The sequence below is a fragment of the Tiliqua scincoides genome, chromosome 2 (genome assembly GCF_035046505.1).
Source record: "Tiliqua scincoides isolate rTilSci1 chromosome 2, rTilSci1.hap2, whole genome shotgun sequence".
Lineage (NCBI taxonomy): Eukaryota > Metazoa > Chordata > Lepidosauria > Squamata > Scincidae > Tiliqua > Tiliqua scincoides.
Genome location: NC_089822.1, coordinates 22,169,121 through 22,189,484, shown reverse-complemented (window position 1 = coordinate 22,189,484; position 20,364 = coordinate 22,169,121). Strand labels below are relative to the sequence as shown.

The following is a 20,364-nucleotide window of genomic DNA, read 5'->3' as shown; positions in this document are numbered from 1 at the left end:
TGTATTCTGACAAACATGAAACTTTGCGATCAGTCTCAAAGACTTAGGAACAATGTGGTTGAACTTCGGCCCCAGTGAGCCTAAACAAATCCCACCTCAGCGACAGAATCAACAGCTGATATAGGACAAAATGTGTTGTAATTCTGATGTGATGGTAGCATTTGTTTACTTCAGTCCAAGTCTGTCACAAGTATACATAAAGTGTCCGTGTCCAATTTTAGTGCATAAGGAGCATAGGGATCAGGTACCACCCTCCTTCCAACAGTTTATGTCACGTTCATTCTTTCCCTCTAACCTGAGGTTCTCAAACTGTAGGTTGGGACCCACTGGTGGGTTGCGACCTGATTTTTTGTGGATTGCCAAAGGGTGATGGAACAATCAGATTACTAAGGGCCAAATTCTATCCAATTTTCCAGTGCCTGTGCAGCTGTGCCAATGGGGTGTGCACTGCATCCTGTGGTGGGGAGAAAGTCACAGAGGCCATCTCAAGGTATTGGAACATTTGTTCCCTTACCTCAGGGCTGCATTGTGGTTGAACCGGTGCTGGAAAGTTGGATAGGATTGGGTCCGAATTGCCTCAGTCCCTGAGGCTATTCAAAAGTCATATTGTAGCTGCTAATTACCTTGCAAAGAGCTCAGCTTTTGCAGTTTGAAAGCATGTGTAAATATAGGAGACAAATATTTCAGGGTCTGTTTTCTGGCTATTATTACTTATTTTATTTATATTATTTCTTTCTAGATTTAAAAAAAGATCTAGAAAGAAATAATATAAATAAAGTAAGTAATAATTGATTACTTATTTTTCTTGAAAGAGAAAAGGAAAAAGTCTTTTGCCAAGGGAAAAGTCTGGTAAATAATAGACTTTTAAAAAGTCTGGTAAACCTAGGTGGATCCTGATAGAGCAATGGTTTTCAAACTCTCAGGGAGCTTGAAAACCGCTGTAATTCCTTGCGAGGGTGGGGGAAGACAGCGGGGGCGGAGCGAAGGCAGCGGCGTGATCCCCAGGATCACGCCACTCAGGGGGCTAAAGGGGATTGGGTGCACTTACGAGCATCTGTAGGGCTTTCTGAAGCTGCAAAAGTGAAAGTGGAGCGATCGTGCCCCACTTCCGGTTTAGCAGGAGTGGAGCATGATCGCTCCACTTTCACTTCTAAAGCATCAGGGAGCCCTGCAGACGGCTGCACAGGGCTCCCTGCACCCCCAGGAGGCTGCAGGAGGCTTTGGTAAGTGCACCCAAGCCCCTGCAGCCCCCTGAGCGGCGTGATCCTGGGGATCATGCCGCTGCCTCCTCCCTGTCTCCTGGCTGCCCCCACCCCTTGAGGAGGCAGAGGCCCCACACCTTGAGGGTCCACAGGCTGGGGCGTCGCGACACCCCAGTTTGAAAAGCCCTGCGATAGAGTGTCATTTTAAAAAGTGGGTCTCAGTGCTCTAAGTTTGGGAACCACTGATCTAGACACTTTTGCCCTAGACAGGCCCTGATACTGGAACTGAGCTTGACTGGAACAACATCACTTAGGAACAGAAATAATAGGGAGGCAAGTAAAGGGAACAGGGAGGGTTCAATTCCCCTCATTTCCACGCTTATTTTGCTCTAGAAATCAAATCATCCTCACCAGCTTTATATGTGACTGGAGCAAATAAAAAAGCCTGTCACAGCGTTGTATAAGTCTAGATAAACCACTCAGCACACCAAAAAGTACTGCATGAATGATTAACAATAATCTGGAAGGATGTAATTTCCTAAAATACCAAAAACACCTTTAATCACATGTAATCCTAATTAATCTACTGTAGAATGACAGCTGTTTTTGTATTGTGTGTAGTCTGGTCCTTGCAGGCATGTGCTTTATTTATAGATACAGGAAACACAAAAACCAGTTTAAAGAAACCTTGACCTCCCCACCTAAAGAAAAGAAGACCATTGGAATCTGCTCAGCTGCCAAGAGTAACGCATTATTTGGTGTTAATATATTTTCTTTCTTCAGCAGTGAAACTTCCTAGTTTAATTTAATAACTAGCTTTCCCAAGCATTATGTGGTGACATTTTCTAATCCCGAAGTCTGTGTAGAGGGGAAAAGAAAGTATTTTAAAAAAAAAACTTTGGTTAGTTCTTACGTCATCACTTTATCCTGCATTTCACCCAAAATATTTTTGGAGATAATCAGGCAAATGGTTATGTAAAGGCCACTTAGCACAATGTCTCCTTTGTAAGAAAGCCTGGGAAAATTATAACTGTCCAGAAAATAATTCCAGCTGGTCTCTCCGATTTTTAAAGCTATATAGGTTCAGGTCAGGTCAGAGTAAAGTTTTTCCCTGATTTGCTACTGAAGAAATGAGCCAACGTTCTGTGTTGGAATGCCAAGTGTATAAATATTCAACAAAGATTTTTTGGGTGACTTGAGAGTAGTGGGGGTGTTCCTTTTCTGTCTGCTCAAACCCGAGGGGAGTTTCACATCATAGGGGGATATGAATGACATACAAAAGATGGGGAGCTGGATGCTGCTGCAAAGAAGTGGCTTTATTGTCAGGGTTCTTTTACACAGGGGAGACAGGGTGGGGGAGTGACAAGCTGTTGGAATCTGCTAGTGTGAGTTCTGGTCTTATTCTTTGCCTTGTCTCACAATGGAACCCGCCTGTGGCAAAGACACCAGAGTTGATTGCCACCCCTTCCTGAAGTCCACCTCTGGCCGTGAGGTCCAGGCTGGACTGGCACAGGCCTTGGGATGATCTAGGTTTCTAGGGCCTGTTTGGGCTGTTCTCCCCTTCTCTTCCTCGCCACAGTGTGACCTCATTCCCTGTCCCTCTCTCCAGTCTTCTCCACCTTCTCCTTCTCCCCTCTGCACTTCCATCTTCCTGCTCCAACTGCTTTCTTTTCTTTTCTGTCACCACTTCCCTCCATTCTTTGCCATCCACTCCTTTACCAGATCTCTCCCTGCCATGGTCTCTGCCCTCTCTTTCTGCTTCTTGCACCTGACTCGGTCTTTCTCCATCCTTTCACTCCCCACTTCTCTCTTTCCCCTCCAGTCTTTTGTTCAGCTCCATTCTTGTCTTCTCAATTTTTTGCCCACATCCTCTGTTCATGCTTCTTTCACTCTTGCAGCTCCCTTTCTGCTCCTTCAGCCCCTATCAACAGGAACTGGGCCAGCTACATTGCCAATCTGTTCCCACGACTTTCTTGCTAGGAGAGATACCCAGAAGCCCTGTCCCACCAGTGACTGGTGGCTCACATGACTGAGATCTGTGGCTCACATGACTATTAAGACATTTTTTCTTGATCTACTCATTAATACTGCTATGCAAAGGAATCTACACAATCACAGATGCCGTACATTTCTGACCAAACCTTCTGCTTTTTCTAAACTATATTATGATTGTGTTTTGTATATTAGTTAGGAACATCTGGATTTGCTTCAGCAAAAGCAGAAAGGTGAAAAGTCAGAGGAAATGTCTCTGCATCCTGTCAGGATCGACAATATTGGACTAAAACATTAATCATTAAGATCACCAAGGTGGAAAGCATCTGCTTACGTCTTTCAACACTTTGACGAAACATGTCATCAGGGCTGTGAAACAATCTTCTCAAACCATTGGAAGACTTGCTAAAATCCACAACTGTCCATCAAACCTGCCTCACAAGTTTCTGTGCCAAGGGACTGCTCTTTTATCCTCCTAATATTTCAGTACTTTTAGTGGATACACTACATCTGTTTAGATAGTGCGGCCTTTAGGACTGCAACATGCAACTGGGATTCAGATGTACAACCTTCCATGCAGGGCTGGCTCCAGGTTTTAGGGGGTGCTCAGTAAACTGTCGTCCAACAGACCTGTCCTACATGGATAATCTGCCACCATCCATCCAATGAAGGCTGTGGGCACAGTGGTGACCTCAGGGATCAGAACTATGGGCACAGAGGTGGTCTCAACTGCAACTTCAATAGTTGCCCAATTATACCAACTCTGATGAACCCATTGCTTAAAGCTAGAAGTGTTTGAAATGGTGTACCTGTATTTTACTCAGAAGTAAGCCCACTGTGTTCTGTAAGACTAACAGCCCAATCCTAATCAAATTTTCAGCACAGATGAAGCTGAAATGCAGCCTCAAGGTTTAGGAAAAAACATTCCCTTACCCTGAGGAGGCCTCTGTGACTCCCCCACCATCACAGGATGCAGCACATGCCCCACTGGCAAGCTGCATCAGCGTTGGAAAGTTAGTTAGGATAGGACTGTTAGGCTGTAGACCAGGGGTGCTCAATAGGTGGATCGCGATCTACCGGTAGATCACGAAGCAAAATGAGTAGATCGCGGAGTGCCGACCCCCCGCTTCAGGTGCCTCTGGGAGGAAATGCCGGGAGTAAGGCCCATTGTACTCAATGGGGCTTACTCCCAGGTAAGTGTGGCTAGGATTCCAGCCTCACAGCCTAATCCTAGGCATGTCTACTCAGGAGTAAGTCCTGTTATACTCAGTGGGACTCAAGGTACACCAACATACATTGTACACATAAATGTTATATGTTATGATGGCACGAACATTGTAAAAAAAACTCTGGTAGATCTCCGGTCCTTGCTGGGTTTCAAAGTAGCTCTCAAGCCAAAAAAGTGTGAGCACCCCTGCTGTAGACCTACCTTACTCACTGGAAACAAGCACCTCTATGTAAAACACTTCACTGATTACAACAAAAGCACGCTGGCACAAATCAAGCATGCTGAAATATTAATGCATTACATTTTCTGCAGAAATATTTTTCTGCCTGCGGCAGTCACGCTATCCCACATTGAGTTCCAATTAGCACCGCACTCAATGCTAATTACAAATGAGTGTACAGAGGCCATTTCATCTTCACTGTTGGGCACCAGCATGAACATATCAAAGGTAACTTAACAAAATCATTGAGATAGTCCAATTCACATGATTTCCCCCTCCCAAGGAACTAAATTTGCTTTCATGAGCAATCTTCCGCCCAATGCAATTTATTTCTTCTAACAGAAAGGCCACTTTAATTGGATGAAACAGAAATGCCTATTAAAGCGGAATAAAAGCTAAGTGCCTGTTATAATGAAATAAACACCATTTAAATTAGATTCTGGAAACAGCTGCTGTTTGCTTTGATATCCCCCCCCCCCAGACAAACAGGAAACAAAAATGCAGTTTACACCTCAGAACTCACAGAGTAACGGGTGACTACAGGCCTTTAAAAGAAACTTGCTGTTTCTATATGACTGTTAGAAATATCATACCAGAGAAGGCATGACATTTGTTATGCTGCACATTTAAAACCACAGTGTTTGTTCTTAGCGACAGACTATGCTTCTTTAAAGTACTGATTTGAACATAGGTGAAGTTTACTCCTGGCACCAGGGCCTAGGAGAGGGGGTAAAGGGGGTAATTTGTACCCGGGCCCAAGGTCAAAAGGGGGGCCCCAAGAGCCAAAGGAGGGGGTCCAGAAATTTCCTAGGATCTGACATTTTCCTATCTACTCAGATGTTGCCCATATGGGATGCTGGGAACACTAACATGACTGGGGATGCTGGGAACACTACTGATGCCACATGGGTGGGTAGACCTGGGATCCAAAGCCTTTTCCAGCTGTCTCTACCTTCCCCTCACCCTGCTTTGCCTGCCCCTGCCCCTATTCTGCTCACCCATCACAACCCTCCCCCACTGTTTCACCCCTCTCCCTTTGCAAAGGGGTCCAAAAGAAACTTTGTACCCCCTGATACAATTCCTCTCAGAGGCCCTGCCTGGCACAATATGCACAATATTTTCAGGGTACCAAATGCACACTACCTAACATTTCACAAAAGAAAGGTAGAGGAACTCTTACATGAACCCATTTGTGAACACCCTAATTTTCACTTCCAGAAAATTATGCAAGATTCTCCCCCCCCCCCGGCCCATGCACACAGTATATACATATTGCTGATGACTTTTCTCTGCCTCCTGTTCATTTACTCTGCAACAGCCTATCCAATGCTGGGTTCTGGAGTAGGGAATCTATATAAGCAATTATAGGGTGGACGTTAGTGCGTGCATGTGCAATGGGATACCTTGCACTGGCATTTTGTACCCTTGGGCCTACATTAACATGCATGTGAGTGCACTACAGCCAAGAAACAACTTCTAAATATTTAAGGAGAACTGAAACAGAAATAACTCTAGCGTGTGTGCATAATACTTCAGGGTTCCTCTGTTCTCATCATCTTTCCCTATAAGCCCACTGAAGATTAAGGGCCCAATTCTATCCAACTTTCCAGCACTGATGCAGCGGTGCTAATGGGGCATGCACTACATCTTGCAGTCATGGAGCAGACACAGAGGCCTCCTCAAGGTAAGGGAACATTTGTTTCCTTACTGGGGTAACACTGTAGCTGCAACAGTGCTGTAAAGTTGGATAGGATTGGGCCCTAAAATACAAAATTCAGAATGCAGAGAATCATAGGCCAAGATACGAGCTGTCTTCAGGGATAAGGACCAATTTAATTCAGCTTTCTTTAAAAAAAAAATGTATTTTTAATTAATTTCAAATACAAAACTAACCTTAATCAAAGAAAATATGTAAAGCAGGTGTATCAAACTCATTTCAAATAGTGGGCCAAACAGCTTTAATGGAACTGGATGAGGGCCGGAAATGACATCATTGGCTTGACATCACTTCCTGCTTAATGATGGCCAGAAAATAAGCACTTTGTTCTCAGAAACTCATTAGCTGCAAATGACAGAAGAGAAAATGTGCTAATCTTGATAATATTTCCAAGATAGGGGAATCCTCTATCTTGAAAATATTATCAAGTTCTGGACATTTCCCCTAAGCAGAGTGCCCAATTATCACACAGGCCACCCTTTCAGTAGCGCCACTTCTGCCACAATGGGTGCAATCCTAACTAACCTTCCAGCACAGGCATAGCTGTGCTAGTGGGGCACGTATTGCATCCTGCAGTTGGGTGGCAGTCATGGATGCCACCTCAAGGTAAGGCAATGTTTGTTCCCTTACCTCGGAGTTGCATTGCCCTTACCTAGGTGCTCGAAAGTTGGTTAGGATTGCACCCAATGTCACTTTGTAGCTCAGCAGCTGAAAGGCGGTCTGCAAAGTGATGCCTCGGCCGAAGCAGCATGGCTGAAAGGGCGCCCCATGTGATAATTGAGATCTCCCACACCTCTCCAGCATCTCCTCCTCCTCATCCCTGGAATGTTCCGTGCCTTCTGAGGTCTCTTGCCATCTCTTTCTCCCAGAGCCTGACCAGAAGTCGCATTGCTGAAAGGGCAGCACTGGGAGAGCCCAATTATCATGGGGGTTGCATAAAGAGTTTCCATGGCCCTCGGGCCTTATAAGAACATAAGAACAGCCCCACTGGATCAGGCCATAGGCCCATCTAGTCCAGCTTCCTGTATCTCACAGCGGCCCACCAAGGTGCCCCAGCCCCGTAATCATCTTAGTCGCTCTCTTTTGCACCTTTTCCATTTCCACTATGTCTTTTTTGAGATGCGGCGACCAGAACTGGACACAATACTACAGGTGTGGCCTTACCATCAATTTGTACAATGGCATTATAATATTAGCCGTTTTGTTCTCAATACCTTTCCTAATGATCCCAAGCATAGAATTGGCCTTCTTAACTGCAGCCGCACATTGGGTTGACACTTTCATCGACCTGTCCACCACCACCCCAAGATCTCTCTCCTGATCTGTCACAGACAGCTCAGAACCCATCAGCTTATATCTAAAGTTTTGATTTTTTTGCCCCAATGTGCATGACCTTACACTTAGTGACATTGAAGCACATCTGCCATTTTGCTGCCCATTCTGCCAGTCTGGAGAGATCCTTCTGGAGCTCCTCACAATCACTTCTGGTCTTCACCATGAGAAAAGTTTGGTGTCGTCTGCAAACTTTGCAACCTCACTGCTCAACCCTGTCTCCAGGTCATTTATGAAGAGGTTGAAAAGCACAGGTCCCAGGACAGATCCTTGGGGCACACCGCATTTCACCTCTCTCCATTGTGAAAATTGCCCATTGACACCCACTCTCTGCTTCCTGGCCTCCAACCAGTTCTCAATCCATGAGAGGACCTGTCCTCTAATTCCCTGACTGTGGAGTTTTTTCAGTAGCCTTTGGTGAGGGACCATGTCGAACGCTTTCTGAAAGTCCAGATATATAATGTCCATGGGTTCTCCCGCATCCACATGCCTGTTGACCTTTTCAAATAAGGTTTGACACCCCTGATCTAAAGCATTTACAATATCAAGAAATTTACAAGCACATGATACAAATTATGGCAAGCATCAGAGTTTAGCAAATGGAAAAAGCGAAGTCCAGCCCAGCACATATTTCTAGGAGAATGCCTGAGGTAGTAGTGGAGAAACAAAATTACCAATATTGTTAATATAAAAATAAACCACGTTGAGATAAATCTGAAGTTGACTGAGGTCCTGTTGACCTCAGCTGTTGCATTAATTTCTCCATTAAGGCCAGATACTACACTTTTTGATACCAAAATGTCAGCAGTAGTTTTTCTGATGACTTCTAATTGCCATGCTCACCACAGCCAGACTTGCTGCTGTCATAAAAAACCAGATTGACTTTACAAGTTCATAGAATCCCACTGAAGAAAAGACATCAAAACTAACACTAAATAATTGCCACATTTAGCTGGTTCAGAAAATATTTCTTCCCAAAATGGTGCCACCTGCCCACACTTCCACCATATGTGAATAAATGTCCCTTTGGCCTGACAGCCCCTCCAACACAAAGAATGAGGTGTGAGATGTACAGTGTAATTTAAATGGTGTGCGATGCCAACCATGTATCACAACAGTATTTTCCTTCATTGAAGATGATATTGATTACACTACTGTTTATTCCTGCCAAATAGAGGCCCAAGAGTTTGTCAAGATTTCCCTTCCATATCTTGTTTCAATACTTTCTTCAATTAAGTAATCATACTAAGAGACTCAAGCCCAAATCCTAACCAACTTACCGGCACTGGCATAGCTGTGCCAATGGAACGTGTGCTGCATCCTGCTGTTGCGTGGCACTCATGAAGGCCTCCTCAAAGTAAGGGAATATTTGTTCCCTTATCTCGAAGCTGCATTACCCTTATGTCGGTGCTGGAAAGTGGATTAGGATTGCGCCCTCAGTGATCACAATTTTATAAATATCAGAAAGCAGTCTCCTAGATTTGACAAAATTTTCAGATTTTGTCAGGAGCCATATACCTTGCCCTTCACTTGTACGAATAGATACCAAATGTATTTGATATATTTGATACCACATGCCCCCACATTACATTGTTGGATCAAATTTACATGCTTTTCCTTTTCATATACATCTCTTAACCTTCACAATCCAAAATCTCTCAATCTTTTCAATTGTGAGTAATAACTATTTTAAAAATTATAAAAAAAATTGGCAGTTTTTAATGGTATAGGCTACCAATATCCATGTGAAGTGTCACAATGTAGACTGTCATCTGTCACCATGTATGGATGCAATTCCTGGTGGTTTTGTGTGAAACCTTTACTTTGTTAAAGTAATACAAGCCTACTCTGACTGGTTCAGGCAGAAATCATGTAGCACTCCTCTTCCTTCACAGTCATTATCTTCCTTATCCTACGCTCTTCTTTGAGCATTCTTGTTAATGCTGAATCTTGCTCATTTTCACCTGTGAATCCATTCACTAGATCAGGGATGTCAAACATAAGGCCCGGGGGCCAGATGTGGCCCTCAGAAGTTCTTTATCTGGCCCTTGGCCTCTCCCAGCATCACCATCAGCTGCTCTCAGCTGCTAAGCTGGCTGAGGTGTCACTGATGAAAGGGCAGCCGACATAATTGGACTCTCCCATAGCTTGCAATTATGATCAAGATTTGTGTATTTTCTCTTCTATTTGCAGCCAATGAGTTCCTAGGTGAGAAAAAAGTGCTTTGTTTCATCATGACCTGCTTAATGACATCACTTTTTGCTTAATGACATAACTTCCGGCCCTCAGCAGGCATCATGAATGCTATACGGCCCTCTGTATGAAATTAGTTTGACACCCCTACACTGGATTTCTTTCTCCTGATTATCATTAGCACTGGCTAACTTCAAAATCACCCCATTTTAAAGCTCTTTGGTTCTTTTCAGAAACATATGTTATTTAATTGGGTTGTGTTTAATCACACAAATAATTAAATGCAGTGCAACAAGTACACTAAGGGCGCAATCCTAATCCACTTTCCAGCACCAACATAAGGGTAATGCAACTTCGAGGTAAGGGAACAAACATTGCCATACCTTGAGGAGGCCTCTGTGCCTGCTCCCCAACTGCAGGATACAGCTTATGCCCCACTGGCTATGCCAGTACTGGAAAGTGGGTTAGGATTGTGCCCTAATAAAGATACACCCTTCTCTTCAGTTTCCATCAATCTTTTTACATGTAGAGTAGTGCTGTAGCTCCTGGTCTTCAGAAGCCCTCTCATATTGCCCTCTCGTGGTCATACTGACCTATAGCACTAGGTTTTGGCTTTTAACTAATATACATTTGCTATTGGAAAATGTTGTATATATAACATAAAAACTTTTTCTAGACATCATGGTTTCTAAAAACATTGGCAAGACTAATTTTCTAACTTCTACATGGTGGACTATAGAAAACAAAGGCTTTCTTCATATAATGACTGCTAACTTCATATAATAACAGCCATTCTCATCTCAACCTCATAATGAAAGAATATACAAAATATTATGACAATCTGAGCTGACAATTTTAAAAATGAGTTTATTAAATTTATATCCTGCTTTTCAACTGGAAGCCTCAAAGCAGGTGACAGTACAATTAAAAACAGGATACAAAGCACAATACAGAATAAATACCTCACAAAATATTAAAAATATAGTAAAAAGGAGTATAATTATTGTAAGGGTTCACTCCCGAATCTACCTTTTCAGCCACACTAGACGCTGTTCCAGAACCACCATTCAGAGCGCGATACCATAATCTTTCGAGACTGAAGGCTGCCAACATGTATTGTAAGGGTCAAATGAAGAGCTCTCCAGCTCTGCTGTTATCAATAGTGCCTAAAGGCCATGACAAGGAGCAGCGCAAACCTCCTAAGGAAGGTGGTTCCACAGCATAGGAGCTGCCACAGAGAAAGCCCTGGAACATTTTGTTAGCTACCTTGTTCCCACTTTCATGAAGAAAATAATGCATGAGACTTGGGGCCCAATACTATTGTGCTTGCCCAGCCTGCAGTACAGCAGTGCCAAAACGGATGCCGCTTCATCCTGTAGGGCCGAGGTAGCCAGAGGTCTCCTTGAGGTAAGGGAATATGGTTTCCTCACCCCATGTAGCACCCCTCACAGCCCCTACGGGTCTACTCAGATCTGCACTAAGAAAACAGTTGGGACAGATCTGAGTAGCATACCGGATATAGTAGCACGTGGCATTTATTATTTTATATTTATTTGATTCATAATACCTAGAGAGCCTCACAGTGCTCTGACATTCAGCCACCTTAACCGGAACAAAACATTGTAATTGTAACACTGCATAAGAAGGCTGCAATCTTGTATACATTTACTTGTGAAGGTTGTGTTGTAGGAATCCAGAGTCTATAGGTTGTAGAAGACCAAGGCCTCATTTCTCTGTTCCCCATAGGACTTGCTGCCCTGTATTGCTATTCTTTTTCATATTCTTTATTGTTAGAGTCTTGAAAGTCAAAGGAAATCTGACTTTCCCTGATTGGGAGGAGACTTGAGGCAGGTTAGAAAATAATTTAAAACCTTGTAATAATTTAAAAAAAATAATCTGTGAAGCAATATGATTGTCCTGCCAGGTTCCATCCTGCCCTGTCCCATCCCAGGCTCAGAGCAATAGTATTTTTCTGCACTGAGTGGCTGGTGATGACAGACCTGTTTCCAAGGGGCTCACAAAAAAAGGGGGGGGGAATCAAAATGGCCAAATGAACTGAAGAAAGTAAAAATACCTCATCAGCCCCCCTGTCCCCTGGAGCCCTGGAGGTAAGAGCACCTCCCTGGTCGCTGCCTAGTAGGCACTGGGGGGGGGGGGGGAAGGACTTGGAAGGCCAGTTCTGCTTAGGGTAGGGGTCTCCAAACTTTTTGGCTAGAGGGCCACATCAAATATCTGGTGTGGAAAAAATTTAAATATGAACTTTTAATTAATAAATTAGAGATGGAACTTAGAAGACTGAATAAATGAATGAATGGACTCATTCATTCACTTTCTCTGGCCCTCAGAACACCCTCCAGATGCAGCCAGAGCACAGTTCTGGTTGTGTTCAGTTGAGTGGGCCAGAGGTTTTCAGGGGACAAGAGGCTGGTTGCAGGCCGGATAGAGGCTTGCCACAGGCCGCATCTGGCCCCTGGGCCAGGGTTTGGAGACCCCTGGCTTAGGGGGAGAAAGGCCTCTTGGCTCCCTCCAGGTGGATGCCTCTCTCCAGGGTCTAGCCCAGCTCCCCCTCCCTCCCTCCGCAGGGACAGACGGGGGGGGGGGAACGAACCTCCTTCTGAAGGCAGTGAAACAGCATGGCTGGCCAGAAAAGGCTGGACTGGCTGACTCTGATGGGTCTATGGAAATCCTTGCCACAGGATGTGGTGATGATGGCCCCTGAAGGCCTAGATGCCTTTTGAAGGGTGTTGGACAAACAGGGATGATTGAAAAGAAAGGTTGGACAGGGGCTGGCTATTATTAGTTTGTAGAACTCCTTGCCACAGGAGGTGGTGGTGATGGCCCTGAAAGCCTAGTTGTCTTTCAAAGGGGGTTGGACAGACAGGGGTGCTGGATGCAGACTGGCTGGCAGATTCGCTTCCTCTCCACCCTTGGATCTTAGGGTGGGGGAGGCTTTACATGGCGTTGCACAGGTTCTGTGGGGAGGTGGGCCTTCTCGTGGCCAGCTCTCTGGAGCTGTGAAGCACCTGGTCTGGGTCTCTGTAGTTTGGAGCTCAGCTCAGGTGCCATCATTTTGCAAATGATGCTGCGACAGGCTGCGAAGGGGTGAAGAGTGCTGAGCCTCCCTGGGGGCTGCTGTCCAATTGCACCAGCAGGCAGGGGTCGGACCAGTCGTGCTTGGGTGGGGGGTGGGGTGGGAGAGAAAGGGGCTCTTGGCTCCTCTCCCAGGAGGAGGAGATTCACCCAGCCGGAGTTGGGGGGGGGGAAGGGGTCTAGGTGGGAGACACCCTGGAGGTGGGGGTAAAGGAGCGTCTCCCCGCCTGCCTGCCTGCCGACGACGAGGGGCTGAACCGAGGGGCCGGCCAGGGGTAAGTGGGGGATCCCCGCTGACGTCACAGCGCAGCCCACCTGAAGGGGGAGATGCGAAGAGCCTGGGGAGGGCAGCGCAGGGGCGCCCCTGGTGAAGGGCGGGGCTGGAGCCAAGCAGTAGTGACGTCAGGGGAATCCCGTGACAGCGGAGCTAAGGAGCGGCCCGTCTCCGGGGGCGGCAGAGGCACAGCAGGAGTGTCCGCGGACCGCGGCCGGGCCGTGAGTTCGCCTCCGCCGGGGAGCCAGCGCCGCCTGGTGGGCGCCCAGACGGAGCGCGGCGCTCCTGGGGGCGGGCCAGGCAAGAGCTCGCTGTGGGGTTCCCAGCGGCCTGGGCAAGAGCTGCCGAGCCCCGGGATCCCAAGGCGCCCGCGCTGCCCCTTTTGCCCCTTGTGCCCCCCACGCCCGGGGCGGGCGTCCCAGGGGGAGGGGCCAGCACCGAGCAGACCCGGCAGCCCCTCCGGCAGCAGCGCCTTCCAGCAGGGGCAGAATCTGGTCCCCGGGAGTTCAGCCACCCCTCCCTCCGGGCAGGCGAGGCTCATCCTCGCATCTCCCCCCAAAGCAGGCACTTCGCGCGGCTCCTCCGGGGAATGGTTTGGGCTAGGATGCGGTTCAGCCACTGGCACGACTCCGTCATCCATCCCCACTCCCTCCCCCTATCCTCCCATCCCCCTCCCTCCCACATCCATCCATCCTTCCTTCCTCTTATCCCTCCTTCTCTCCCCCATCCATTAATCCTTCCCTTCCTCCCTCCCCCCATCCATCCCTATCCCCGCCCAGAGAGTGGAAGAAGGAGGAGCAGTGAAGGCAAGCAGGCAGGGGCAAGCATCCCTACCCACCTGCTGCCTGAGGCGACTGTTTCAGTTGGCTTCGTGGATGGGCCAGCCCTGCTCCAGGAAAGAAACCAGCCAGTTGCTGATTTCCGCTTTGCTGAATTGATCCCCACACTTTCTTCACACTTTGCGAACTGCATTGGGTGATGTGCTCAGGGGGTGACACCACTGCTGGCAAAAATTAAATTATATATTATTTGATGCATAATTTAATTCAGAATGCAATCAAACAAACTGCGTTAAAATAGCTGTATTCTATCAAATGTTATACCCCAGAACCCAGAAAAGAAAATCACAACTGCCTTATGTAACAAAAAGTGGATTTCTTTAACTCAAGACTGACCAATGTGACTGATTGTTCCAAGAACCGATGAGGTGTTATTACACAGCAGGGAACCAATCAGGTGTTAGTATGAGTCAGCTTTCATTTTCATGTATCATAGCTAATATTCACACAACTGAAGAAGAGTTCTGATATCATCAAGTTGGAAACTGTTTTTTTAAAATTGGTTACTATTTGTTGGGTAACCTGTAATGTTATATAATTAAATAAATGAAGTTAATGGGGGGTGACATCAACCCTAGTGGTGCTACTGCATTTAGGCTGTGTGTGTGATATTGTCACTTATTCTGGATGGTCTGGTACAGGAGGAGGTCCACCATGAGGATGACGCAATGAGCTCTCACATTGGGTGACACAAACCCTAGAGCTGCCACTGGTTGGTTTCTTTGATTGATCCCCAGACAGATTGCAACAGCACAGGGAACAGTCTACAGCCAGCCTATCATTTTGAATCATGTTTATATTGTGATGCATGAAAACAAGTATCTTAGCAGTCGTAGCATTAAGACACCCACAGTTAAATTGTAGAGTAAATAACAACTGATCAATAACAACACCTGAACAATAACCACTGTAGCAAAATCAATGCCAGGCATAACATAATCATTTCCCTCTTCTGGATGTTTGCTGGCAGACAGGGCATCCAACAGACATGGCACCAGGTCACCTTCGGCACCTGCTTTATGGAGCCTAGTGGGTATGTATTCACAAAATGATCTCTTATGCATGCAAATGCATCCCCATGTACCTCTATGTTAGGCCTGTGGGGTCAACTGAATTGAAGGCTGTTTGCGCAATGGTCGGTTTTTGTCCTTGTGTCGCAAGGCATATGGATACCTTCACTTTGGTTTTCTGGGCCAGATTTAGCTCTTTAAAACCGAGCAGGCCAGAGATGTGGCGAGCCCAAGTCCTCCCTGACTTTGGAGCCCTCTGCAGCACTCTGATTTCCTGGGATCTTACATTTGCAGTCTCACTCGGACTCCCTGCACACGTGGGATACTGGGGGCATGGCAGCAGCTGCTGCCACAAGCCATATGCACCGGGCCGAGGAAAACATACATGACACTCCTTAACACAGTGTCAAATCTGGGAGGAAACTGGCCTGCTACAGTAGCTCTTTCTTGTGGATCTGCTTACCACAAAGGAATGTTTCGGAGCTCATGGACACAGCTCCAGAAGTAAGTTTTGATACACAAAGGACACCTTTCATTCTAGTGTGAGCCTAAATACAATGATACTCATTTTTCTGCAGTGATTTTCTATATTTAAAAGATTTTAGAGAGACTTAGGAGTGTGTTTGGTTTTCTGTATTACTGTGGGCGCAATCCAAAGGTGTCCACGGGCTGACGCAAGTCCCTTGTGCCAGCCCAGGAGGGTCGCAATTGTGCCATCTCCTCAGAAGGAAGCCACGGAGGTGCATCCAGCCTCCATGGCGGCTTCCTCTGAGTGCCTTGTGTCGGCTTGGATGTGCAGACGCAAGGCTGTGAGGTAGGCAGGGGGAGGTGTTCCTGAGTGGGGGGAGGGTGGGCGGCCCCAGGGGCAGACAGGGCCAATGGCTTCAAGCCACTCCTCTCCTTGGACTTGTGCCACCTCCAGAGGTGACACAAGTCTGAGGAGACCCATTGGGGCCAGCAGCCCTTACCCAGAGGTAAGAAGAAATTTTTCCCCTTGCCTCTGGCTGGGCTGCTCATGGCCACTATCCTGCGCTGGATTCAGCACAAGTCTCCTGGCTTGCCTGTTCCAGCGCAGGATAGGATTGTGCCCTGTATCAAGCTGCTGATGCCATGTTGGCAGGTAGACCTGGGCTCTGCATCAGAAAGTCCAGTAGGTCTGACTCCAAAGACTATTCCAGCTGTTGCCCCCCTTTGGGAAGGAGCCCAAAAGAAACTTTGTACCCCCTAATAAAATTTCTCTTAGAGGGCCTGCTCCTGACATGATTACATCATGAATTTCACAGCTGATGTTTCAGACAATAATAAAATGTTATCAACATGTGTGTTTTGCTATCCTGTTTCATGCACATGTATGGGTTTTTCTTTCTATCCAATTGTGGAACTGAGCTGTATATGCCACTATTTCTCAACCAGTAGTACTTGAGGTGGCATCTGGTGGTACTTGCAGGACCCCATGACACCTGCCAGCGAGACCAGAACAGCAGTAGGAGGCTCCAAAGCATGCTTTTCTATGCTCAAAAAAGCCTTCCCATGCACCCTGAGCATCTTAATGGTGTTTGTCGTGGAGCATCTGGTCTCCCAACCCAGACGTAACTGGTGATGATGCCATTGCCAGTTATTTCCGGTGGTACTTTGAATAGGTAAACCCTGTGAAGTGGTACAGTGGGGGACAAACGTTGAGAACCAGTGGTATAAGCATTTTGTACAAGCATATTAGGTATAGGTATATTTGGTTTTTATTTTTTTTTAAAGAAAACCTGAACACAATCCTGAACACAGTTCCTAGAGAACAGGCCCCCAAATGAACACTGCTGGATTGACTCTCGAGTAAACATGCCCGTATGCCCAAAACATCCTGCTCTGTGCCTCAAAGGCTGTTATAAAGGGCAAGCTCTGGGGCTTCAACATCGATTCCACTATCTCTTGCCCAGCATCCTGCCTGGAATGAAAGAGTTCTGCTGCATAACTCCAAACCACTGCAGGGTGACCTGATGTCATAACAGCAAAAAACAGGACAAGGCACCCCAAAATGTAGGACATCCAAGAAAAATGTAGTACAAAATAAAAGCTAAAACACACTGGTATATTGACTTCATGTGGTTAATTTAAACACTGTATTACTTATTAAATTTAAAATTATATTATGGATAATTTATTAATTACAAGAAGGCTCTGTGCTGCCTGCAGAGTCTGCTCCCAGGGAAAAGGACATTTAAGTTCTTCTCCAGGACAGGAGGCTCCAAAAGAGGTCACGTCCTGGAAAAAGAAGACGTCTGGTCACCCCGATCCAGTGGTGTAGCCGGGGGGGGGCAAAGCGCTAAGTTTGGCAGGGAGCCTCACAGCATCGGGCAAGCAGCCCCTCCCCTTAAGAGCCATTCCAGGCGGGGGGGGGAGGCGAATGCCAGGAATGGCTCCGCAGGGAAAGCTCCCTGCCGAACGCAGCGCTTTGCCCCCCTCTGGATACGCCACCGGGACGGCCCCCCACCCCGCCGCGCGCCTGCTCTGCCCCCTTCCTCGCCCCTCGGTGTAACCTGACCTGAGCAAGGACGCCTGCAGCAGCTGTCGGCGGGCGGAGCTCCGTTCCTGGCGCTGCAAGCGGGCTTGCTCCCCGGGGACGCCTGCTCCCCCTTCCCCGGCGAGGGGCGGCATGGCCCCGGGCCGGAGGCCCGCAGGCGTCCTGCTCTGGCTGCTGCTCGCCGTGAGCCGCGAGGCGCTCGCAGGTAAGGCGGGGGCTCCGAGCGAGCGAACTCTCCGCCGGGAGGGGAGGACGGGCGCCCCTCCTACAACGAGGCGAGCCGCGCCGCGCCGCGCTTCCAGGGCCGCTCCTCCCTTCCCTCTCGGCTGCGTCCCTCCCTCCGTCCCTGCAGGGAATGGGCCGTCCAGCCCCGGTTGCAGCTTGCAAGAGTGCAACGCGTGGCAAGGGGGGGCTGGTTTGACGGGGGGGGTCCCAAGAAGAGTTTGGGGCTGTGCATGCAGGGTGTAGTGGCAAGGATTTCTTGTCTTCTAAGGCCGCGGTCCTACCCACACTTTCCTGGAGGTAGGTCCCATTGAGCACAATAGGACTTACTTCTGAGTAGACATGCCCAGGAGTGTGCCCTAAGACCCTCTTATCTTCGGTCCTAGGGGAGAGAAAGCCCACATAAGAATTTTCCACAGGGAAAAAAAAAATCCTAACTTTTACCCTAACCCGGTGTTTCTCAACCGTGGTCCAGGTACCACCAGTGGGACTTGAGGTGGTGCCTGGTGGTACTCACAGGACCCCTGGACGCCTGCCCCCCAGGACACAACAAATAGCAGTAGGAGGCTGGGCTCGGTGGGCAGAGCTCCAAAGCTTGCTTTTCTGCACTCGACAAAAGCCCTCCTGTCCACCCTGAGCCTTTTACTGTTCTTTCTTCCTTACATTGCATCTGGTCTCCCAACCCAGAAGTAATTGGCAATGATGTCATCACCAGTTGCGTCTGGTGTTACTTCAAATCGGTGGACCATGTGAAGTGGTATGGTGAAGGACAAATGTTGAGAGAAAGAGTGCTCTGACCCGTTGAACTTCCCCCACCCTAAACCCACACGGGCAAGGTTTGTGTGGGCTTTTTTCCAGTTATAATCAACATCGTCTGCCATCCCTGGAAAGAGACAAAAAAATGCTCTGGTGATCTTTAATAACAACAAAAGCCTGTTTTCCAGGAGACACTAATGGCAGCCTAGTTAGTTCTTTCAGCTTTACTATACTGTTGGTGTTCTCAGACTTGTAATTAAATGGCTCTGGGTAGTAACTGATTGATTTCTTTCAAAACGTTTGGCTGGGAAAGGCATGCACAGTTGCCAATCCTCGCTCCTGATCCCAGCTGTGTGGGAGTAAACGCAGTGGTGGGAGTGGCACACCCTGCACAGAAGTGTTGTTAGCCTTTTTTGGCTGTTGCTTCAAGCTCGAACCCCAGACACCGAAAACAGGTTTTAGGGGCTTAGTGGAACCTTAGGGGCAGAAATTGAATCTCAAATTTGGATCATTATTCACTCCAAATACCAAACCTACACTACAATCTACAAGGCAAATGAAAAAAAAAAAATCAAGAATGCTTGAGCTACGGAATACTATGAGACAGTTTAATTCTTTCATTCTTACTTTACTCGTTTGTTGTGCAAAATTTTTAAAATAGTAAGAAAGTAAAACGTGTGTGTTTAAGTTACAGGTTTTCCTGCCTGGTTGCCTATAGGATATTTGTGTCCATCACAGGTGGCCAGGTTATGCACAGGCCTTTGTTAAACACCATCCTCAATCTTTAAGAACCAGGTTCAAACCCTGCTCAGACAAGAATTTTATCAGGTGAACTTGAGCCCACACCATGAGCTTCTTGGAGAAAGGATAGGATGCAAACATGAAAAATAAATACATTTCTGAGTAGGAAAGAAAGCATTCTCACCATATTTAGATTGCCATACATGTCAGTGCCCATAGGGGGTGCACACACTGTGTGTACACATTAGAAAACTACACTTGTATACCTGGTATGATACAGCACTGATTTCACCGTATATACACATAGCACATACACATGGTGTATGCATGACGTATACGCTTTGAAACTGATGTACATGTGGTTTGCCATGAAAAGTACCATGTTTGAAGAAGGCCCTACTGCTGTATCAACTTGGAGATCATTTGAGTCCGACCTGCCGCTTGAAAATCCTTGTTTTATTAAAGGAAGTAACCAATACCCCTCTGGTTTGTGGGTTGAGGTATTCATGTTGCAGTTCACCATTCTGGGAAAAGAATGTGCAGATTCCTAAGGAGCAAGAATCAAATTTGAATCACACTAGGCATTACGATGCCAAAAGTTAGGCTCAATATTACTTGCCCGCAGAGGACAGAAGATTTATTTTGACTTTGAAGTGGAACTCAGATTAGTATTTATGCTGTCTTTTTTTAATCATACATAATAGAAGGGCTTTGGAAGCAACCCAGCCCCAGAACCATTATGAGCACTGATTATAATGGGATTTGGATTGCGCCTGTTGGACCTGATTCAGAGGTGCATGCCTGCAGTTATTTTTGGCCTTTTCTTATCAACAGCCTTTTCCCCCACCTCCAAGAATAGTCATATCCTAACCCCCCTCCTGGCCTGGGAAACCTGACACAGGACTCCTTGATTTTGTGCTGCTCAATAGTGGGTGCAGAACTGAAGAGACCCATTGGGGCTGCCTGGCTGCTACATAGGGTAAGGGAATGTAAGTTCTCTTACCCCGAGGAGACTTGGTGCTGCTTCCCTGCT

General features: G+C 46.9%; 2 protein-coding genes across 7 annotated transcripts in view; one reads left to right on the top strand and one right to left on the bottom strand.

Annotated features, from left to right (window-relative positions):
• Positions 1-17,724, bottom strand: part of LOC136639257 (granzyme A-like) — a 67,698-nt gene extending 49,974 nt beyond the window's left edge. For 2 of the 6 annotated variants that reach the window (XM_066613285.1, XM_066613293.1), the window contains exon 1: positions 17,634-17,724. The gene's annotated coding sequence lies outside the window, so the exon portion shown is untranslated. Of the gene's footprint in view, positions 1-14,086; positions 14,174-17,633 lie in introns of those variants that run through there. The other 4 variants (XM_066613286.1, XM_066613287.1, XM_066613294.1 and 1 more) reach the window with 4 other exon arrangements.
• The window catches only part of LOC136639256 (chondroitin sulfate proteoglycan 4-like), a 45,966-nt gene continuing 43,268 nt past the window's right edge, over positions 17,667-20,364 (top strand). Inside the window, exon 1 of the mRNA XM_066613284.1 lies at positions 17,667-17,817. Within this exon, the coding sequence (XP_066469381.1) occupies positions 17,745-17,817 (73 nt within the window). The 5' untranslated portion in view covers positions 17,667-17,744. The remainder of the gene's footprint in view (positions 17,818-20,364) is intronic.